At 39.9% G+C, this 22,760-nt stretch overlaps 2 protein-coding genes across 2 annotated transcripts in view; one reads left to right on the top strand and one right to left on the bottom strand.

Annotated features, from left to right (window-relative positions):
* Positions 1–22,760, bottom strand: part of LOC139814196 (agrin-like) — a 139,238-nt gene that overhangs the window by 81,781 nt on the left and 34,697 nt on the right. The window lies entirely within an intron of this gene.
* LOC139814197 (ornithine decarboxylase 2-like) lies at positions 892–22,455 on the top strand. Its single transcript, XM_071780289.1, has 8 exons — positions 892–1,462; positions 17,379–17,603; positions 17,701–17,777; positions 17,851–18,023; positions 18,107–18,407; positions 21,440–21,679; positions 21,769–21,977; positions 22,082–22,455. Exons 2-8 carry the CDS (start codon positions 17,420–17,422, stop codon positions 22,113–22,115), a joined length of 1,218 nt encoding a protein of 405 aa, XP_071636390.1. The 5' UTR covers positions 892–1,462; positions 17,379–17,419; the 3' UTR covers positions 22,116–22,455.

Raw genomic sequence — 22,760 nt, 5'->3', positions numbered from 1 at the left:
GTTGCAAAATAAACGTTCTGCTGAACGTAGCAATTGAAAGAACATTTATACGTGTGTTCCGTTTTGAAGAATCCTTCCTGAACTGGTGCACATCAGTAATGCAATTAAGTTAGAGTGAGACAAGTATATTTTGTTTCACTTTGCACCAGTTCAGGAATTTCTTCGAAAAAGAATAGACGTAATCGATGGTATGGTATATGCATAAAACTTCTAGAACGATCTTACGCATGTCTCAAAGACGTCATAAACACGTTCAGAAATTTTAAATGTCTTTATCTATAAAATGTCTTTATCATTAAAACAAAACGTTTCTATAATAGTTTTTTAAACGTTATCTTATCGGAAAAGAAACGTTCCATCGAACGTTTTTCAAATGGACATTTTTACCCATGAGAAACGTTTCTAGTAATCGGTTATAAAACGTTTCTGAAACGTGTATGTGCTACCTGGGTATTTAGTGCTCGAGGCAAAGTGTACGAGGTAAAGTACGACGCTAAGTATCGCTACCGAAGAACCGACCAGCGTCCAGCGACAATGTCCCGTCGCGAATTATAAATTCGTGAATACGTAACGCGGCAAGGACACGCGGGGCTTCACTTATGTATGTACATTCATACTGTGGCATACATATTCATGCGAGTAACGTGATACCTGAGGAGGTTTGCCTCGCGCAGCGTCCTTTTAATTTCGAAGTGCGCCGGCTCAAAAGAGTTTCGATGCACATAGAGAGGAGAGAAATCGGCCGATTGGTACGTAAATTGAGTGCCGCGTGAACATAATAGACCTGTTCGTTTTAACTGAACTTCTTGCACGGTTCATCTTTCCTCCTTTTCTTAACACGTTGGAGAGAAAAAGAGAAAAGATGAACTGTGCAAAAATTTCAGCTAAAACGAACAGGCCAAATGATAAGCGATGACAATAACGACGATGATAACGCCGGCGATATTGTATCGCATCATAGTCGTATCAAAGATAAGACAACGAGACAAGTGCAGATATTTCGTGCTAGGAAGAGAAAGTCATCTCAACATTTCTACGTGACGTTTTAAACCGGGGAATACTTAACAGATATTTGAAGGTGTTGAGTATACAGAATATGAAATTAGCGATACTTATAACATCGTATACTTTGTGTGTGCGTGTGTGTTTCGAACGCTAGATGTGATTACGTTCAATGTGTTTTCCCGCTTGTCTCTTGATATATAAATTTATCTTCGCACTAAACAAGTTAAGTTTCTCTTCGGTCTGTTTTCATTGTCACTTCGCTATATAAATATTCTTCAATAAACTTAAAAACTTAAATACCATTCACGTGTCACATCGATCATCACTCAGGTGTCAAAACAATTTCCGCGCCATCGGTAATTCTTGAAAGGAATATTTTCTCGGCGACATTCCGTATCCTCATTAATATAAACATCCACAAGCTCCGCGAACATATCCAGTTATTACATTTTAAAGAGTGAGTATAAACTAATAAATACTTACAATAATTGCAATAAAAAATGTATATGTTGCCTATACTATATATATAGATCTATAATTTTTTGACAATTTTATTTGTATGGAATAAGATTCGTCTTATAAGACACACGTACATGCCATATTACACTAATCACATTATAAATAATATTAAGGTCAGTATAATATTATTAATAATATTATTAAGGTGTAGTTTCAAATTGAGCATTCGCGCGTGTCTCTCTCTTTTTTCTTACATTTTAAAATATTCACTAAATATTCTTTTCTTTTGTAAAATATTCCTCGTGCATATGACCGACGCTGCATGCAGCTTGTCGTTGGAAACACAAAGGTGGGCAGAGGGAAAGGAGAATGGACTACGTGCGCGCGAAATAACATGCATTTTCTTGTGGTTTAAGGTCTCAAGTATACGAACATTACGAGAAAGAAACGCGTCCTTCATGTTTTGCATACTCATACACTCGCGCTATACTTTTTTCCCCGCACACAGCTTACGTTACAGCGATTATATTGCGTTACACAGCGAAACTCCGGTAATAATGCCACGTGTTGCTGACGCTTAATGTCGATAATGATCTCGATAATGGCAACGGTACGTTGTTGGCCGACACGTCCGGCGCCAGTACACGCGATCCCGAGCCGCAAAGGATTCGGTTGTATTTCGTTCTTTTATCTGAGATCAATATTTTCTGAATCACGTTCGGGCTCTGTTCGCCTTTCCTGGAAAAAAACCCTCGAGAATTTTAAATTCATCCATTGTTCTCCCTTATTCTGAAATGCTGGCATTATCTTTACTGCTTATACGAATTAAAAATCAATATCTACTCTCTTAAACTTCTTCTTATCTCGTGGACATTAATTACGCAAAGAGAGTGTGATTAAATCGCGCGTCGTTGTGCGCCGCACAATTGAGTACGAAAATCGAGTGCGACGAGAATCATTTTTAATATCTGGTAACGTCAGCTGCAACGCCAGTCCGTCGAACTTTGCCCGCCGCTCCTTTCGAGGTCTCCTACCCTCTTGCCCCCTTATGCTCAGTGAATTGCAAATTCTCCGCAAAGAGTTTGTTCCCGCGATCTTCTCGCGCTTTTCGTTCTTTTCCTCGACGATCCACGGGCAAGTTACAATTGGGAGGACACCTTACTTGATATTAAATTCCCGTGACAGACGGCTGCGAGAGTTCGACGTATTCATTTCGTTTTGCATAATACGCGGTTCGTGGATTATGATATACGGGTGCATTATCGTAATGTGAAACCCGCGTTAAGCTTTTATAGCCGTTATTATATGTGTCTCGTTTCTGTCACGTTGAAAATTCCCAAAGGGGAAAATTTTACGCAAACTCATCTACCAAAATAAATTATACAGACTCTTTGTAAATACTAATCATATGATCCGCAAGAATAATTCTATAATCGTAACGTAGAGGATCAAGTGGGTCCAAAAAGAGAGTGATTTACGGCACAGCCGCAAATACGGCGGGTGTCCTTCGATTTTTCCGACGACAATTGCCCTCCGGAGAGCACGGAGAGCTTCGTAAAACCGGAAGTAAAGAGCCGTGGCTCGAAATGTCACGGGGCTCATTGTTCATGAACGCGGCGCGGGCCAATGGCCCACGGCGTGCCATCGGACCGGAAACGACGGGGTCCCGGCCAACTTTAGCCGCGAAACTTTTCGGATTAGTTCCCGCTCTGCCCGACCGCTATGCTGAAAATTTGCTGGCGGAGTAAGGTGGCTCCGATGGATTTTAGGACCCGCACGAATATGGTCCCGCGCAAAAGTGGGATACAACATTAGCGCTCGAAAATCCTCGGAACGGAATGTACGAAGTGTGCCAATAATATACGGAATACATGTATAAATAGGAAATGGTTATATAAACAATAGATAAAATTTATTTGATTTCCAATAAATCTTGGTAAAATCTAAAGTTATTTTAATAAATAAGCGACCTCTCGTCATGGTTTTCTATTAATATCCATGGATATTAATAGAGAAGGAATAGCGCGCGGGAAGGCAAGGAGGAAACAAAAAATTACGTAGAACAGTATAATCAACGTGACTACCTTAAATTTTTTATTTCAAGCTACTTTTCTCTACCTTTTGCTCTCAACCATGAAAATTAGGATGCTATTTCCATCATCATTATAAAACTTTCCCGTGCTCGTGCTCTCTCTCTTTCAGTTTGTTCAATAACATTCCTGTTCTCTTAAGCTTTGTTATCGAGTTTTACAATAAAACTCCGCGCACGTAGCTCCGACAATAAAACGTATTTTCACTTCCGCAGGTCATTCCATTATATTCGTTAGTGTATAACCGTCATTTTCATAAAGGATGAACGGACGCGGGAGATTCCTAAGCTCATGCTGCATTCACGTATTTACCAGCTAACTGGCCGGCCGACTCGCTTTAAAATGGTGCTTAGCCTGGGGCCAGTCGTTCTTTGCAATGGTTTCTAAGGGGAGAAAACGAGGGGTCAAATAGGGCGGAATATAGCCATCCTCTGCTAGAATAGTTTCGAGGAAAATAGGAGAAAATGACGAGCTTGTACATATACGAAACTATCAACATGTAATTGGGAAGAAAATTTGGTTGCAAAATAGAAAATTGGAAGAAGCGTAACTACAAAATTAAAAATCAAAAACATCTAATTTCCAAATTAAAAACTAAGAAAATTTTAAGCAAATAATTTAAAAATTATTGTAATATTAAACAAAAAATTAAAATTTAAGCTGTCTATTAAGTATAATATCGCGCGTAAAATAATAATAAGAAATAAAAATCGCATAGAAAATATTTCTCTTTGTATTATAAGCGCATATAGAAATGTAAGGATTATATAAAAGAGCTGTAGTAACAAGTGAATTAATATAGCGATAAAACGATAATCAACTCATGATAGTAGATCTGCTTTTTGCAAACTTTAACTGTTCACGCTTCAAGGAAAAGAATATTAGCGAGCAGAAAATAGCAGTTGAAAAATTTACCGCTTGAAGATCCGTTCGACGAATAATTTACTCGCGCATATTGCATTATCGGAGTACCTGTTTATCATTTAGACCGAGCGTATATAACGGACTAGCATGTCCGGCCTATATGCGATACGGAGAGCGGGTCGCAACTCGTTGACGTAGACCGTGAATTAAACCCGAAGAAGAAGTCGACGCACGTTCCGGGAACACCCAGTCGGCGGAGTGGCGGATTTCCTGCACTCGGACGTGTACAGGCGACGTCGCGTCGTTTCGACCCCCCCGTCTCTTTCTCCCCCGGTGGGAATGGCTCGTGGAATTTGAATTTTACAGTGGCACAAGGGCACTCGGTTGACCCGCGCACTTTCCGGGTGGCTTAAAAAGCGTATGAAAAGAAGAAGAAAAGATCGGCCTGAGTTTTTAACTTGTAAATCCTGGTTCTTATTCCTGGATCGAGATAAAATAAATCTTCGTTTTTTTTCACGACCTTTTCTAAACGATCCTCCTAAAATGATATTTTTTTCACCGTTGAGAAATTACAGAAAGGTATATGTATGTATCTTCTTTTCACGTGAATTCGAGCGAAAGAACAAAGTATTCGATGCTTCGATAGCTTGAGCCGAAAGTTATTTGTTGATGGGCGCACTCGTTTCGAAAGATTTAGTTCACCGATCGAAAAATGTTCGTCTCCCTCGCGGGACTCCTCACGCATTAATCAACGTCAAGCGTGCGTCTGATAACATTTGTCGTAGGGCACGGCGCTATGAAACCGTTCCTTTGATATTCGTTAGTACGTCATGCGTAATATTCGGGGCGGACGGCCGATGATGGATTTGACGCTCTCGCAGATTGCCGCATAGCGCCGGACAATGTCTATGTATTTTTTATATGACGAAAAACATTGCAATATATATTACACCGCGCCGCGCTCCGCGCTGCGCCGCGCCCGGTCAGGCCACTATGCTCATACGCCGATACGTAAAATTGCACGCGTTGTTGGCAGCTGTCGCCATCGACCAGCCATCCCGCTGTCGTCCCGTGTTTTTGACGCGACCGATTCGGCCGATTCGCCCGGCCGATGATAGTCGCCGATTGATTATTTATCGATCCGCTGTCGTGAGCATCAATTCGTATACGCAGGAATATTTGGCACGTTTATCCGCCGTGTTCAAAAATCCGAAACGCGCTCGCGTTTCACCCTCTCGACCTGTCGCGAGGTTCTCGATATACCGGAATTTAACAGTTGATCGTTATGGCGAAACGTGAAATAAAGTTGAGGGGAAAAAAAAGGAAAACAAAGGAATAGAGGAGTAGAGGAAACAGTTATGGACCGGAGAAATCGTAACGACCGAGAGGATTGATACTTTTAAGTTTCTTGGACACATCGGGCGGCGCGCACGTGTGCGTGTGAGCGACTATTGTTGTCGAAGAAAGTTGGACGATAAATCAGAGGAACAGTCGTGTAGCGCCGTTAATAGCGCACCGAGCGCAGGTTACGCCAGCTGCCGATCACGTTTTGGGAAAACGTCGGGGAGACGTAATCGCAGTTTCCGCGCGAGTTCGCGGCAGTATTTCCGCGCGTATACGCCCTGGGCGCGGCCCGGTCCGCGAAATAATGAAGATCCCTCTCTTGCGAAAACGCACCACGTTTCCCGCATGAATATCCTGTCTCTCCCGGTCCCCCGTCATTAAACAGGCTTAACGTATACTCCTCGGCTTAGAAGAGAACAAGCTAACAAGGGCAGAACTTGGCGCTGGCAAACGGAACTCCTTTCCCCCATCCTCTTTCTGCCGGTAGTACGTTTTACGTTTCGGGGTATAAAACTCCCGGCTGTTAAGCCGAGTTCAGAACTTGTCGAGATGCCGGCTGGGAGTCGAGAATGGTACAACGTGATCGGGGTGTGTGCGACGGACACCATTCGCGTTCCAGCGACAGCTTGGCAACCACTGCAGGCGGCGCATGCCTGCGCAAACCTTAGTTGCCGCTAAATTAACCGCTTCCACCCATCTCTTCGCGGTTGGTATCATGTTTCTCATCTTGTTAACCCTGCGTCGCACTTTCTCCGAAAAAAGACAACGAACTTAATTCTCTCATGTCCAAAAGTTAAATTTACGCTGCACCTATCGCATGTATAGTATCAAGTATAATATCTTCTTGCTCTTTTTACTTAATTATTTTTTTCGCGGGGAACTTTGTTTCGAATTGGATTTATTAAATCCAATTTAATTAATCTCCGGAATGATATCTGAAATATTCTGCAGATTAACATCAACGGCGATCTAAAACAAAATTCGATATTAACGCTTCATTAACCCTCCAGTGCGTGGGGTACATTTTTTACCCCACAACAGTTTGTAAAAAATGAGTGTTCGGACTCATTTCAATTCAGGACCGATTATTATTTATCGAAGAAACATTAAAATTAAAGTTTTAATCTATGTGTAACAATAAATAATATTAAGCAGAAGACAAAAAATATTAATTGGTTTAATATTTTTAGCATAAAATAATGTGTGTAATTTACACCGCACGTGCCCTTTACGTTTCAAAATTTTCGCGCGCCCACTGGTAGGTTTACGGCTTATTTTTTTGTCTTCGAAGAAATTCCGAAATAAGGAAAAGAAATAAAAAAGTACCGGCTCTGGTAGTCAGGTTTCTCAATCATCCTCCGAAAACCGTGCAACATACACGCGGTCGATCGAGGGATCCCTAAAACGGCGTGAGCGGCATGCTACGATATATTCGCGGGCTAATTCAACGTTGTTCCTGCCGTAAATCGCGTGACTCCCGACGACTTCTTGGATCAGCGTAATAGGTATGTCGCTCACGTACACTCTGAATGCACAACACCGGTCGGGGGGGAGCGGGGCACGAGGTGGAGCACAATAATCGACGCCGCTTCGAACACGAAGCCGTCCGGGGTAACATCGATCTGAGATTACGCTCGCCGCGAGGGTGCGAACGCTCCCTTCTTTAATCACGCGACGCGCGACGCGGCGCGAGCGACAACCTCTGTGGAAATCCTTTTAGCACGACGACGGGAAATCAGCGTCCAGCATCTGGTTTTGTGTATCTTACACGCGTGGCATCGCACGGTAAAGAACGCTCCCCAGTAACGCAGAAACACGGTTGTTCCCGGTTCGGCTATATTTACAATCAAATATTTGCTCGGAGCCACCGAACGAACACGCAAACACCGCCGCGCACCGACCGAGAATTAAAATAGAGAAAAACGTGTACGCGATACTTGTAACTTCAGATTCGGCTCGGATCAAGTTATATCGGGTCGACCGGGGTTGAATTTTTCACTTGTTTTTCACCTTTTTTCCTCTTTTTTTTTATTTAGCTTTAGCGTATTGATTGCGTATTTTTCGGGCTTGTCATATTCAATTCGTTTCTCCTCGCGTTTCTCGTAAAAAAAATATCGTTTTTAACTTTATTTTTTTTTCGTACGATTGTTCTATATTACTCTATTATTCTACAAATAAACTGTCCTTATAAAATATTAGACAAAATTTCGAGTCGCTCCGAAAGTGAGCAATATTCGTCTTGCCGTTCGCGCAGATTAATTCAAGAGTGACACGAATCGTCTGCTGAGGAATTACGCGGACATCGGAAAAACCTTCACGTCGCGTCGTCGACAGCGAAAATTCGAACGCTCGACGCCCGTCGCGGATAATGTCCGATTTGGTCGGTCAAAGCCGACGTTTCAGCTTATCCACCTCGACGGGCGCCCCCATCCCCTGCTCCCACTACGCCCAAAACGCGGGTTTTCGTTCACCCATACGTACAAACACACGACGACTGCGCTCGGAAAGACAAGAATTTCGATTTTGCGGCGGTGAGCCGCGGCTGAGCATGCGAATTCGTGAACGTTGTGCCGGAAAACCCCATCGTCACGGTGAAAAGCCCGCACGAATACGGCGGTAGAGGGGGACACGAATTCGGAGAATGAGTGGGACGCGCAGGGGAAAGAGCGAGTATATGGAGGGATAGAGCCGGGGCGCTTAGAGCGAACGGAAGGTATAGAAGGTGTCCCACGATAGCCGCACGTTATCCACGTTTGGAGAGTCGTGAAAACGGGCGAGATGGCCGAAAACAGGACGAAAGCAGAAGGAGAAGGAGAAAGGGGAGAGGAGGAGGAGGATGTTCGATGGTTGGTGTACATCGACCGTACCCACGGAATATCCGCACTATCCTGCGGAAAATCGGTTCCGCGCGGCGCGGATGGCGGGTGGGATGCGGGTGATCGGCGAAGCGGAAGGCTGATCACGTAGACGGAATTCCGTGGCGCTCCCTTACCGCGCGTCGAACTGAATTAAACCAATCTCGAATCGGGGGGACGGAGGGGAATGGAGACGGCAGGAGGGTGGAACCGACGGGCGCGGATTTAAATAATTGAAATAAACTGCGATTCGGCACGCCGTTACCCTTCGGAAAAAAGGGTACCTTCCCCTCCGACTTCGTTTCTCTCCACATTTTCGAATCCCGACCCGAACGATCGCTCGTCCCCCAAACCGCTATCGCAAAGTCGAAACTTCTTCAATCAAGCTCGATCTGCTATCATCACCATCACCTTCGCTTGTTTGTGTCTTGTAATTCAACGCAGGATAGTTACGTTCGATATACTGCAGTGCTCGCGAATATGACTTATACAATAACAATCAAATAAAGAGAGAGCTATGATATTTATCGACGTTACACATTTTTAAGTAAAGTTTTGTATTTAAAAATGGAAAATAATTATTAATTACTAAATAATAGAGCAGCAATAGAGAAGAGAAGGAATTTTCATATACTGCGAAAAATACTGTATAACAATTATTTGGACAGAGGTGGCTTTTTCTACTGTATTAACAAAACGCGTTGAAACTTCATCGGAAGTTTATAGCGCGCGATTCGTTAGCGAGTTATCTATCCGAGATTATACACCGTCGGGCTGGACGTTGGGAGAAATGCTGATATCCGAATTTATGATCGAACCTGGAAGCCGGTATCTCGTTCAATTTTAGTACGACCGTCCCGATTGATGAGAGTATCTATAAAAGATTTCGATTTCGCTTTATTACGCGCGGTACAGAGTATCGAACGAGTTCGCGTGCAATGATCCAATCAGTTAATATTCGGAGAAGCGGTTAGTGTATAACGAGAATATATACATCGGACTATTTCAGAATTTCATTCTCGCTAAGGATAGACTGCCTTGCAAACTTGTAATTTAATAATCATTTTCTATGTACCTCGCGTTTTCGTAACTGGGGCTTTTAATCGTCAATGTTGAATAAATCTCAACTTTTTTCAGCTTCGCGCGAGAAGTCGTCCTCGAATTTAGCACAAAGACGCCGGGAAGATTTATGTCAGACTTTACCTTCTTCATTCGCGAAAGTAGCTCAACGTTCGAAGAAACGTAACGTATTTCCTTTTATCTATCCGCCCGTTTATTTTACAGTTTATATCTGTATCTGATTAATAGGACTCAGACACAAGAAACTCATGTAAAACTTCATTCCCCTCTTTTACAACGATTCCCTCCGTCCCGCCCTCTGCTCGTTTATTCGCTTTTTCGACCCGGTGAACCGTTTTCTCCGAGCGATCATTACACTACTGGAGTTACGACCCGTTTATTCACCATAAAGACGAAAGGAAGAAGAGGTTCGCTTCGCGGAAAGGAAGAAATAAAGACCCCGCCGACTTTACCCGTCCCCGTTTTTCCTTTCATTCGCGAATTCGTAAAAGATAAGACGCGAATAAGGCACCGCAGGAAACATCCTATCCCACTTTGATTTTATATTGTCATCGTTTCGCGAAATGGCAAGACCTCTTTCTCTCTCCAAATTTCGATAGACATAAACGACTGGCGAGACTCGCGAAGTATAATTCAATTTCAAATAAAACCACTATAACCATAATAAAGGCTTAGAGCGAGGACCGACTAATTTATCGCGCGCGACGTAATCACAGATTTACACGGTGCTTTCTTTGTCACGCAATAAAATAATAAGTAGAAGAGCTATTTCTTGGATAATAATTATTCAGATTTTGCGTGTTAAGCTCTTAGAAAAATTTCTATTAAATTTTGTATGCTGTGTTTTATACGAGTATAAGCATTTCCAGATGCAATATTATATTTCATTTTGCAGTATGCATTGTTATGAAAAGATTTTCACATTATCAATCCTCAATAATAATTAATCCAGTAGCTGACGGCCCGAACGCGAAGTTAAGCCCGCTCAAAGTGAACGAAATCATAATTCTCGGTGAAGATTAAAATCAAAAACCTGTCAAAACCTCCAGGTAAATTTAGATGTTACATCAGGCATTTGTATTAGGTCACGCGATTTCATTGATCGTTATCCCGAATGTAATGCGCAAAAATCATGCGCATTATACGAGGACAGGATTTCACGAATTGCGAGATAATCCACGGGAATCGGAATGAGAGAGAGAGAAGCAACGCTTTTTATTCTACGAGTGGAAAAGAGCTGGAGGCGAAAGAGAAGGGAAAAGAGCGGCACCCCGAATCTCTCGTCGACGAGCGTTATCGCGAACTCGTTAAAAATCCCTCCGGACGGGATATTCTCCGTTAAAATCCCTCCGTGAGGATTCCGCCCTTGCATTCGTCCGAAGATTCATTCCTCATTCTTCGCGGGCGCCGCGCCGGTGCCGCCGCGCGCCGCTCTCTCGTGGACGGCGACGTCCGAAAAAAAAGCCGCCACCTTAACGTCGGCCTGGCCCTCGCGCAGGAAAGTTATAAGTCGGCGGATTATAATGGCGGGACGATAAGAAAGGGGCAGTGAGAAAAAGGCAACCGGCCGACCGAACGGGAATCGCTATTAACCCGTCGTCGCCTTTCTCGGAATCCCTCGGGATCCGGTGATTGCACCCCGGGAACGGTAGGAAGTTCGAAAGTGAAATGTGTGAAAAGAGCAGATTGATAGACGCAAAAGGGCGTGGAAAGAGGAAGGTAAAAAAGGCGCGAAAATAGCAATTAATCTTACAGTTGCACGTGATGTTTAACCCTTCGCGCCTCGTCTGAAACTAAAGGAAACTGCGGCTCGAGTAAAAACTTATTCTGTTTGTAAAACAATTATTTTATAATTTTTTTAAGGGCGTGAAATAAACGGCGAAGGGAAGAAAAACCGAACCAAACTGCGTCGTGATGTAGATGTAACTAAAATTTTAAAATAATAACGAGAATATTATTAAAATGAAATAATTTATAAAATACATTTAGAAAAATACGAACGGTATTAAAATATTGTACCCCGCGAATTAAGTATTGAAACACAAACGGGATGCAGGGAAAAATTGGCGAGTCGCAAAATTAATAATCTGTCTAGACGAGCAACATTCCGGAATTCGCGGTTTAATTATTACTACTAACTTAATAAAAAGGTAATCTACGGATTTTCAGTTAATTCGCACGCGCGCGCATTTGTGTCAAAAGGACCACACGTGAGTTAATTAAATCGGGGAGACTAAAGCCGAGAAGTATCGGTTCATCGCGCGGCCGTGCGCGCTATGAAAACGTTGCACGCGGAAATTGCACATGGCCAATTGCGCAAAGCATAGGTATCGATTTCCGTAAATTAGAGACGTACGTAACGTAAACCTTTTACGGGCGCCGGACGATGAGGCCGGTGCTCTCGATTTCGTTAATGCCTTCGTCCGGAATGGCGAAACCTTCGTCGTAATTGCGAGGCAAAATGATTTTCGATTGCCCCCGCCAATTCTGTCCGGCCATTAATTACCGCGCGATGTTGTTTCCAACCCTCTGTACACTCCCGTAGGAGTGTGCAATTAGACGGCGAGACATCATTAACGCGAGGTGTTAAAAGGTACATACGTTCGAACCGCGTGATTTCCAGTAGCGTTCCCTTATTTTTGAAACCAAACAAATGTATGTATATTCGTATTTCAAAGAAAGTAAAAGAAAAGGGGATGACGAATATGATGACAGACCCAATAAACATCGAGATTGTAGAGTATAGCGATTGAATTCACTAGATTAGATTTATCGATGTACATACGTGGACCAGTCAGATTCGATTGGTATATTAACCGAGCAAAGTGAAATTGTGGGCTTTATTGAGAAAAACCATCGTTTTTTACGCCTTGATTTGTATCGGTTATTGACTTGTGTATATTTCCTAATAGAAGGCTTTATAGCGCAGATAAAGAGATGATTAAATCGACATCATATTATAGGGACATGGCTGTAATTGTGCAATGTAAATGAGGGTTCCAGATTCATATAAGCTTAACGAAATTTATCTCGCGAATTTAATTGATAATTTAACGGATATATATATGCAGACGTCATATTAAATTATTGCGCTATAAATATGGCAGTGGTATCGACGTCGGTAATTGAATTACGACTTATCGATTCTCCGAGAGTCAACGGAATTTCCTAACCGTGTCTGTCTGACTTGAACGGAACGTTTCTATTTGCGGTGCAATCGATCGGATGATTTGAATATAGCGTTGGTCAAACAAGCTGAATGTTCCCTCGGGAATTGAGCAGCAAAGCGTGTCTATCGTTATCAAGATGGGGAAATTCATTTAGAAACCGATCGCAAGAATGTGGGAAAATAGAACGCAACGGAAGATAGTTCGCATTACTATCAAAGTTAGAATTAGTTGTTGAAATCCATTTTCCGCCAACTATTTTACGCTAATGCACCAAGATTAATTCTATATATGCAATCAATATTCAAAACAATTATATTTTATTCTAAATTTATACACAAGCATTTATTGTTACATTTATGTAATTATATATACTATTATACATTTATATCACAAAGTATTGATCTTCCAATTAGCTTACTTTAATACATTTATACGCATAATAATGAGTAGAATCTATATATATATGCTAAAAAAGTGTATTCCATTTAAAACCAAGTGCAGTTGCGTCTTGCAAGTGCATCGGTGCAAAAATGTACTCTCTAAATTTGAATCAGTGAATAGTCACTAATTCACAATATTATTCACTGATTCAGATTTAGAAAGTAATCAGTGGCAGAATAAATTATATAATGAAAATATCCTCTACCACTTTTCTCTATCTTGATTTAAAAAAGAGCTAATCCAGGCCAGTTACTAAAATCACTCTAAGATGCCTCAATCTTGTAATCTTTTAATCGCACATTCTTGAACAAACGCGAAGAAAAGAAACGAAAATATCGAGACGGTCTGGAACAATCCCTGAAGGCAATATCTCTCCCTGTCTGAGCGTCGCCCTGTCTGAATCTCCAAACACTTGAACGAAGAAGGAGGAAAAGAGAGAGGGGAGAAAAGGAGGAGGGATTGTTCTCGCATGAGCGATTTTCTATTTTACATTTCACTCGACCGAGTCCGTCCGAAGAAACGCCACGCGACGTTGGGCGCCGTTGTAACTTCGCGAAACAACAAAATTGCTCGGTCCGCCCATCTTCCGGGACCCTCCTGCGCCCCCCCCCCAGAACAACTACCCTCATACTCGATCGCGCGCCGCGACCGAGAAAAGTTCTTCAAGTTGCTCGCACCACCTTGGCGCGCTTTTCCAGCTGCAAATCCGATCCCGTGGGTAGTGCGGTGAAGTTTTCGAGGTTAGCCCCCCTCACCCCTGCTCACCCTCTTCGACCTCCACCCCGACCCCCTCTCGCGCTCCCGTCTTCACGTTTCGCCGCGAAACGTAGCGGCGGTCGTGCCAGGAGAAAATTATTTATAAACGTCAAAACAGCGGAGCCCCGCCCCCATTTGCGAGAAGTTGTTGCGGCGTGAAGGGAATTCACTCGCCGCAACTCTCTCCGCCACGCGGACATCCTTCGCGGAATTTCCGCACGAGACTTGCACGCGGGCGAGGGCGTCCCCCCTCACTCCGCCCGTTCGGCGAACATGATTAGTCGCCTCACCGACGTGAGACGGTAATTTACGAGCACGAAAAGCGGCGGGATACGACAAGAAAGAAAGTCCGGGGCACCGGAAACAGTGATTGCCGCGGAATATTGAAACTGCACGGAGCAATTCGGTATGATTGCCGTTGCAGACGGTCCTCGAATTTATATTGGACGCGTCCACCACGTAAATGTATATTCGTAATTTTACGTTCTCCGTGTTACAAGTGGCAAATAAACGCAAAATTTATATACCGTGTAAACCAAATTACGCTCGCTTAGGAGCGTGAAACGGGAAGGCATGAAGAATAACGAACTCGGGAAAAATTCTCGTTCTCCATTATTCACGAGGGAATAGGCATGTCACACGCCGCCGTGTCATAAATTCAGTTATTTTTACAAACTGTAAACAATAAATTTTATTTAATATAATTTTGAAAGATAATAAAGATAACGCGAAATCTGTGCCGCCGAGAATAAAATATAACGCAGCTTCTGTGCCGCGTGCATTCCCCTCCTCTTCCTCCTTTATCCGCCCCGTTGCAGTTTATTTATATTGCAAACATAAACGCGCGAGACAAATACAAAATTTGTTGCGTCGTTGCGTCGCGCGACGGACGTTGCGGCCGTTTTATCTGCGATAAAAACAGTATCGGAGGAGTATCATTCTATCTGTCATACGTACGAACGCGCCCAGCATTATGTCGTAAGTCTCTCAACACACGGAGCGGGATCATACACAGAAATTACACATATATTTCTTCGCGGCCCGTAAAACCCACCCTAAATCATAAACTCGCCGCGACGTCTACGGAGGTACTTTGTTCGATAGATCGTATAACGAGTACATCGCGAACACGCGCCTCCACAAAGTTGTGCAACGCTGCTCCGCAAAACGGTACAGCATCCGGGATCTGGGAAATTTTACAAGTGCGTTATTCGACCCGAAATTAGCATAATTATTTGTCACGCGCTTTTCCTCTGTTCTTCTCTTAAATAAACTATTATGAATGTATTTGAATTGGAAACTTATATGCAAAGGATTGCAAGCATTATTAGTTTTTTTTTAAGCTTTTAATCTATTTAAATTATTACATTTTTAGAATGTTAATTAATTCAGAAAATTACGTGTGTAAGAATCGAGTTGCTGAAGAAAAAACGATTTAATTTTGGTTATCAAATGTTTCTGATGTACGTTTCTCTTCGCATTCGAGTCGACCAAATGATATAATTAATGATTCTCTGGTATTGCGATTTTATCGTAAATAACAATTAAATCTTAATTTTAAATATTAATGCAGTCTAATCTAAAGTAATCTAATCAGCCGACCGTAGGACGGGGTAGATCCGGTTACCCTTTCGCTTAATTCAACCCTGGCGCGAGACCTCTTACGTAAAGCAGATTTATGACGGCTCGACTAGGCTATAAATACATTTTCTGTTATAGACCATGAACAGGTGTTTCGCGAATCATAAACGTGCGTCGCCCCGTAAATCCGCGAACGCTCGCGCGTACATTTTCGCGCGGCCGTAACACGCCCGCGCGCGCGCGAGCTCGCCTATGTTCCTTTGTCCCCGTAAATCATAAATTTATGTTCTCGTCGACTGCAAACATATTGCATTTCGCCGCCCGAGAATGGACGTCCCGTAAATTGCCGCGCTTCTACACGCGACCGCGCGCACATTCGGCATTCTATCCCACTTAACTTCATCACGCCGAGGAAATCTTCCTCCAAATGTAGCTAATTAATCGTGTTTCACATAAGAGCCGTTGCACAAACAGTCTCGATTAATACGATATCAATAAAAACTCCTTTCTGATTTCTGCTTTTAATTATGTGTGAAAGGCTTTTAATTTAGAAATTTATTTTTTTTTATTTTGGAAATAAAGTATCACAATTAGATTGGACTATTTAGATGCGCGATAGTAAAAAATTAGTTGACCAATAATATTCTTCCAGAGCGTGTGAATGGCACTAATTATCGAGTTATTCCTTACATAAACAGCAAATTTTTTTTATCTTCTAAGGATACGACAGTTTTTCCTAATACGTTGCGTCGTAGCCATTAGTAACAAAGCTTCCATAAACAAAAAACGTCGCAACACTTTGGCATTTTAAAAGTCCTCGGTTATTATCTATCATCAGACTCGTATAATTAGTTTGTCCGTAGAGTAGCGCTATTCATTCTCCGCTAATTATTGCAATTATTACAATTATTACAATTATTACAGAAATGGTAATTATTGCAATTGCAGATAGAACAGAACCTTCCAAGAGTGAGAAGCGTAAAACAGACATATAAGAAGCGTTAAAACAGGCTGTAAAATTTACTTATTTATCTGTCTTAACGTAGTTGTTTCGTAAAATTCTATTAGTCGTACAATTTTCATACAGTATTAGTTAGGCCATAAGTGAAAAAACAATATATATATAATATATAAAATCTTGCTTGCAACGTGTGGATTATTTCGCGTTTTGAATTTTGTTCCGCATGTATATATGGTATACAACATTTTTGATAATTCTGTCCAACTAGAAGCGCTGCAATTTATAAAATACAGTAAGTCAACTTTTTATATTTATACGCCTATTATAATTTTATTGTTACAATTTTTCTATTTATTTTAGATATAGAGCTAAGTATTCGAACTTTTAAAAAATGATGTATTAAACTATGGTGATATATTTAAAGCACTTGGAAAAAAAAAAAAAAAAAAAAACTTTTGAGAATTATTTCTCACGGAAAAACAATAATTTTATAGAATTTTCAACATCTTGCAACCTTAAAACGAGGGCTTTCAGATGTTCACATACACACACATGCATACACATACACATACTTTTCTTCATAAAATTAACTAAAATATTGGACAGTATTTAAAAAACATTCTATAAGAATTTGTCTTCAAAATAAAAATTTATATTCAAATTTTAAAATTGAAAGAACGTATAAATACTCGCAGCGCGTGTCGCTTTATCAATTATTGAAATATAATTTGTGCTCTGTCAAAATAAGCAATAAATTCTTTAATATTTTCAGGAAGTTTATATTGAAGATTTCATTCTAATACACGTTTTAATATGGCACAATTTACGTTTGACGAAATAAAAATCTTTGAAGATACAAAGAATGATATGGACATCATAAAAACAATAACTAGCACAGAATACCAAGAAAACGCTTTTTATATCGCGGACATTGGTAATGTCATACAGAGACATCAGGAATGGATCGCCAAGTTACCCAGAGTTATCCCACACTTTGGTATCAAGATTCTTTATTTTTATATTCTCAACAATGCACACTCTCTCTTATTACAACATGGATTTTTAATACTATCCAATTTTATTTTCATCCATAGCAATTAAAGTTAATCCGAATCCAACGGTGATTAAAGTTCTGGCAGCTTTAAATGCATGTTTCGATTGCGCATCTAAAGTAAATTTTCAAATCTTTCTTTAATCACTTAACAAAAATATTTCAAAATAATTGTGCTCTCTCTCCTCAACAGAAAGAAATAGAACAAGTAATGCAACACGGAGTACACGGCGACCGAATTATTTTCGCGCACCCTACTAAGAATCCGTCTCATATAGAATATGCTAAGAGAATGAACGTCAAGCAAATGACGGTTGATAGTGAAAACGAGCTGTACAAGATCAAGTATATCTTCCCTGAAGCTAAGTGAGTAGAGCAATACAATGGGATATATATTGGCAACCTGATTTCATCGATTTACAAATTTACCGAATGTCTCCGTGCGACAGGGTAGTCATACGTATACGTTGCGACTCGAAAAACACGCCAGTGTCATTGGGGCACAAATTCGGTTCCGAACCGGACGAGGAAACCGTGCGCTTGATACAGCTCACGAAAGATCTCGGTTTGAATTTACACGGCTTTAGCTTCCATGTCGGTAGCCCGTGCGAGGAGCACGAGGCTTACGCCAGAGGGATCGCGTTGTGCAAACAATTAGTTACCGTCTCCAAGGCAATCGGGTGCGACAAGGTGCAGTTGATCGACATCGGCGGTGGATTCCCGGGCGAGAGTGGAACGGACGTTGACAAGGTATATGAACATACACATACCTATAGTTACTATGCGATAACCATCATCTTACTTTTATTAAAAGTTAGATTAAAACGTTAGGCGTGAAAGACGTGTGTGAAGCTAGCATCTCAAGTGTTAGCATCTCACAAATAAACTGCAAATTCACTTGCATCCAGCATAGTTCTACAGTTCCTGATAATTTTTAACAATAGTTCTGATGAATTTACTATTAAAATCGCATTTTTAAGAAATGAGATGCTAACTTCCAAAAACACCTGACAGCATCTCATCGTATTTCGAATACATGATCACGGAGGAGTAAGATTCCATAGAGTTCTCCAGTCTAGACACATTCTGTCAATAGTTCTGACGATTAAACTCCGTAGAAAATAATTTATAATTACAAAACCCATCTGATCCCATGTCTATGAAGCTGGCGTGGAAACTCACTAATTGTTTACAGTTTTAGAGTTTCTCTATGAGTTAAACAAATAATTCCGACCATTAAAGCAAAAGAATTGATTCAAAGTTGACTAAGACGACAACTTCACGCTGCGTCTTAATTTGTCTTACAGCAGTTCCCTTACTATATCTCATCAGATTTTGATTTGCAGTTAAAAACGAGTTCTATAAAGAGTTCTGCAGTTTAAAACCAAAAACATCGATTAAAATAACGTAAAAAACTAACGAATATAGTGTAACAAATATATCAAGCTGAACGATTTTTCAGAGTTCTGGCTTTTCCAACATAGTTCTGTATAATTATGAATACATTTATGCATTTTTTAAAGAGTTCTAGACACTATCAACGTTGTGTTTTCAAAAAAATTAATACTGCCCGGAAAACGCATTTTAATACAGATAAAGGTGAGATGCTGGACGATATTCGAGAGTTCTACTGATCGTAAAATATTTTTCGCGCAGTTCTAAATGTATTTAACAATTTTCTAAATAGTTCTGGGCACTACCAGCGTTGTGTTATTTTTTAAATAATTAATACTGCCTGGAAAACGCATTTTAAGACAGATAAGGTTGAGATGCTAGTCGATATTCGATAGTTCTGGTCATCGTAAAATATTTTTCATGCAGTTCTAAACGTATTTAACAATTTCTCGAAGAGTTCTGAGCCATTACCAGCGTTGTGTTATTTTTTAAATAATTAATACTGCCTGGAAAATGCATTTAAGACAGATAAGGGTGAGATGCTAGTCGATATTCGATAGTTCTGGTCATCGTAAAATATTTTTCATGCAGTTCTAAACGTATTTAACAAATTCCTGAAGAGTTCTGAGCATTACTATCGAGCCAGAACTATCGAATATCGACTAGCATCTCACCTTTATCTGTCTTTAAATGCATTTTCCGGGCAGTATTAATTATTTAAAAAATAACACAACGCTGGTAATGCTCAGAACTCTTCAGGAATTTGTTAAATACGTTTAAAACTGCATGAAAAATATTTTACGATGACCAGAACTATCGAATATCGACTAGCATCTCACCCTTATCTGTCTTAAAATGCGTTTTCCAGGCAGTATTAATTATTTAAAAAATAACACAACGCTGGTAGTGGCCAGAACTCTTCGAGAAATTGTTAAATACGTTTAGAACTGCATGAAAAATATTTTACGATGACCAGAACTATCGAATATCGACTAGCATCTCAACCTTATCTGTCTTAAAATGCGTTTTCCAGGCAGTATTAATTATTTAAAAAATAACACAACGCTGGTAGTGCCCAGAACTATTTAGGAAATTGTTAAATACATTTAGAACTGCGCGAAAAATATTTTACGATCAGTAGAACTCTCGAATATCGTCCAGCATCTCACCTTTATCTGTATTAAAATGCGTTTTCCGGGCAGTATTAATTTTTTTGAAAACACAACGTTGATAGTGTCTAGAACTCTTTAAAAAATGCATAAATGTATTCATAATTATACAGAACTATGTTGGAAAAACCAGAACTCTGAAAAATCGTTCAGCTTGATATATTTGTTACACTATATTCGTTAGTTTTTTACGTTATTTTAATCGATGTTTTTGGTTTTAAACTGCAGAACTCTTTATAGAACTCGTTTTTAACTGCAAATCAAAATCTGATGAGATATAGTAAGGGAACTGCTGTAAGACAAATTAAGACGCAGCGTGAAGTTGTCGTCTTAGTCAACTTTGAATCAATTCTTTTGCTTTAATGGTCGGAATTATTTGTTTAACTCATAGAGAAACTCTAGAACTGTAAACAATTAGTGAGTTTCCACGCCAGCTTCATAGACATGGGATCAAGATGGGTTTTGTAATTATAAATTATTTTCTACGGAGTTTAATCGTCAGAACTATTGACAGAATGTGTCTAGACTGGAGAACTCTATGGAATCTTACTCCTCCGTGATCATGTATTCGAAATACGATGAGATGCTGTCAGGTGTTTTTGGAAGTTAGCATCTCATTTCTTAAAAATGCGATTTTAATAGTAAATTCATCAGAACTATTGTTAAAAATTATCAGGAACTGTAGAACTATGCTGGATGCAAGTGAATTTGCAGTTTATTTGTGAGATGCTAACACTTGAAATGCTAGCTTCACACACGTCGTGAAAGCACTATTATACAGACATAAAAATATCAAACAAAATGAGGTTTTCCAAGTTTCTACACGGAGAAAATTTTATAGTAAATATTACTATGGTGTCGCACTAGCTGCGGACCATCAAGACGCACAAGTTTAAATGTTATAGTCTTATAGTAAAATTACTATGTCCATAGCATTTAGTGCTACGATCATAGCATTTAATGCTATAATTATAGCATTGATCGTAGCAGTAAATGCTATGGACATAGTAATTTTACTATAAAACTATAGCATTTAAACTTGTGCGTCTTGATGGTCCGCAGTTGGGGCGACAGCATAGTAAAATTTACTATAAAATTTTCTCCGTGTAATAATAAAAAATCGATTTTAAATGGGCTTGTAACGCTAAATAAAGTTTTGCGACATCTTTATGCGCATATTTCTTTTTCGTTAATATATATTTATAGTAATTTCCGCAGTTCGTCAATATTATCAATGATGCGATACAGGATCTCGATCCTAGCATAAGAATTATCAGCGAACCGGGAAGGTACTACGTAACTTCCAGCTTCACTTTAGCCTCGTATTTACATTCCAAGAAAATCACTTCGAAGGACGGAGTAATGATGAGAATGTATTACATGAACTGTGGAGTATACCATTCCTTCATAGAAGAACTGTTAGGCTTGCGAGCTAGAGTACCACAATTACTTTTCGAGGTAATCTTATATTTCGTTTTCTTATATTCCCGCATGTACAAAAAGAAATTCATAATTAATAAGAAGCAATTATTAATCTATCGTCGTAGCGAATAAGCGAAGAGAAATTCCTATCAAACATATGGGGACCGACCGCCGACTCATATGATTTAATTATCAAGAATGTGATGTTGCCTGAGCTTCAAATAGGTGATTGGTTAATTTGGAAAGAAATGGGTGCTTATACACTATCCATATCCTGTACGTTCAACGGGTACCCAATACCAACTGTGATTCCAATTATTAGGAAGAGTCAATGGTATATTAAAAATGAAATGAGATATACAGAGTTTATAACATCACTATTGTTCTTTTATACAATATCAGTTAGCTTGTATAAATTACATTATTAATGTTTTTCAGGGACGACTTTAAAGCGCAAATTGACTCGATGTAGGAGCCTGTTTTATTTTCAAAAATCCATTAAACAATATAATTTATTGACGAGAGTAATTTAATGAATAAATCCTTAACAAAATTTAAAGCTGATCCAAAAATGGAGCTAAGTGTATTATAGATTTAATTATATGTCCCTCAAAATCTGTCCCTTTAAGTTATAAACTGGTTGAGAGTAAATACAATGGTTGAGTATGAACTATGTATACACGAATCTTCGCTAACCAAAATTTAAAGGAACAGAATCAAATAAACAGTTTTATTAATAACTATAAATTTTCATGTATCTTGGCACAGCCAGCTTTGTAATAAAAAGTAATAATAATTAGATATTTAACCAACTGCTCAATTTACCCTTCTTTAACCAACAATTCTCTTTTGTTACTTTTATTATTATTTATTTTAAATCAAATAATTTCAATTCTGCATATAAAAGAAAAGCAAAACTAATGAAACATTTTGAAAAATTTGATTATAATAGATTATATGTTATAGTTATTAAATAAGAAATTAGCTGCGTAAGTATAAATGACACATTAATCTTGAGAATCATATTTTTTGTAACGCCCTTTTTGCATATTTCTCTCGGATATATGGGGACCAACTACCGACCCTGCCGATTTAATACTTAAGGATGTTCTATTGC

This window comes from Temnothorax longispinosus, chromosome 6 (genome assembly GCF_030848805.1).
Source record: "Temnothorax longispinosus isolate EJ_2023e chromosome 6, Tlon_JGU_v1, whole genome shotgun sequence".
Lineage (NCBI taxonomy): Eukaryota > Metazoa > Arthropoda > Insecta > Hymenoptera > Formicidae > Temnothorax > Temnothorax longispinosus.
The sequence above is the reverse complement of the archived record's forward strand: the minus strand, read 5'-3'. Positions and strand labels throughout refer to the sequence as shown.

Coding starts and splice junctions, on each gene's coding strand:
- LOC139814197 (XM_071780289.1), top strand. CDS start 17,420: ATGGCACAATTTACGTTTGACGAAATAAAAATCTTTGAAGATACAAAG. Junction 21,680..21,768: donor TACCACAATTACTTTTCGAG/GTAATCTTATAT, acceptor CTATCGTCGTAG/CGAATAAGCGAAGAGAAATT. Junction 21,978..22,081: donor ATTATTAGGAAGAGTCAATG/GTATATTAAAAA, acceptor AATGTTTTTCAG/GGACGACTTTAAAGCGCAAA.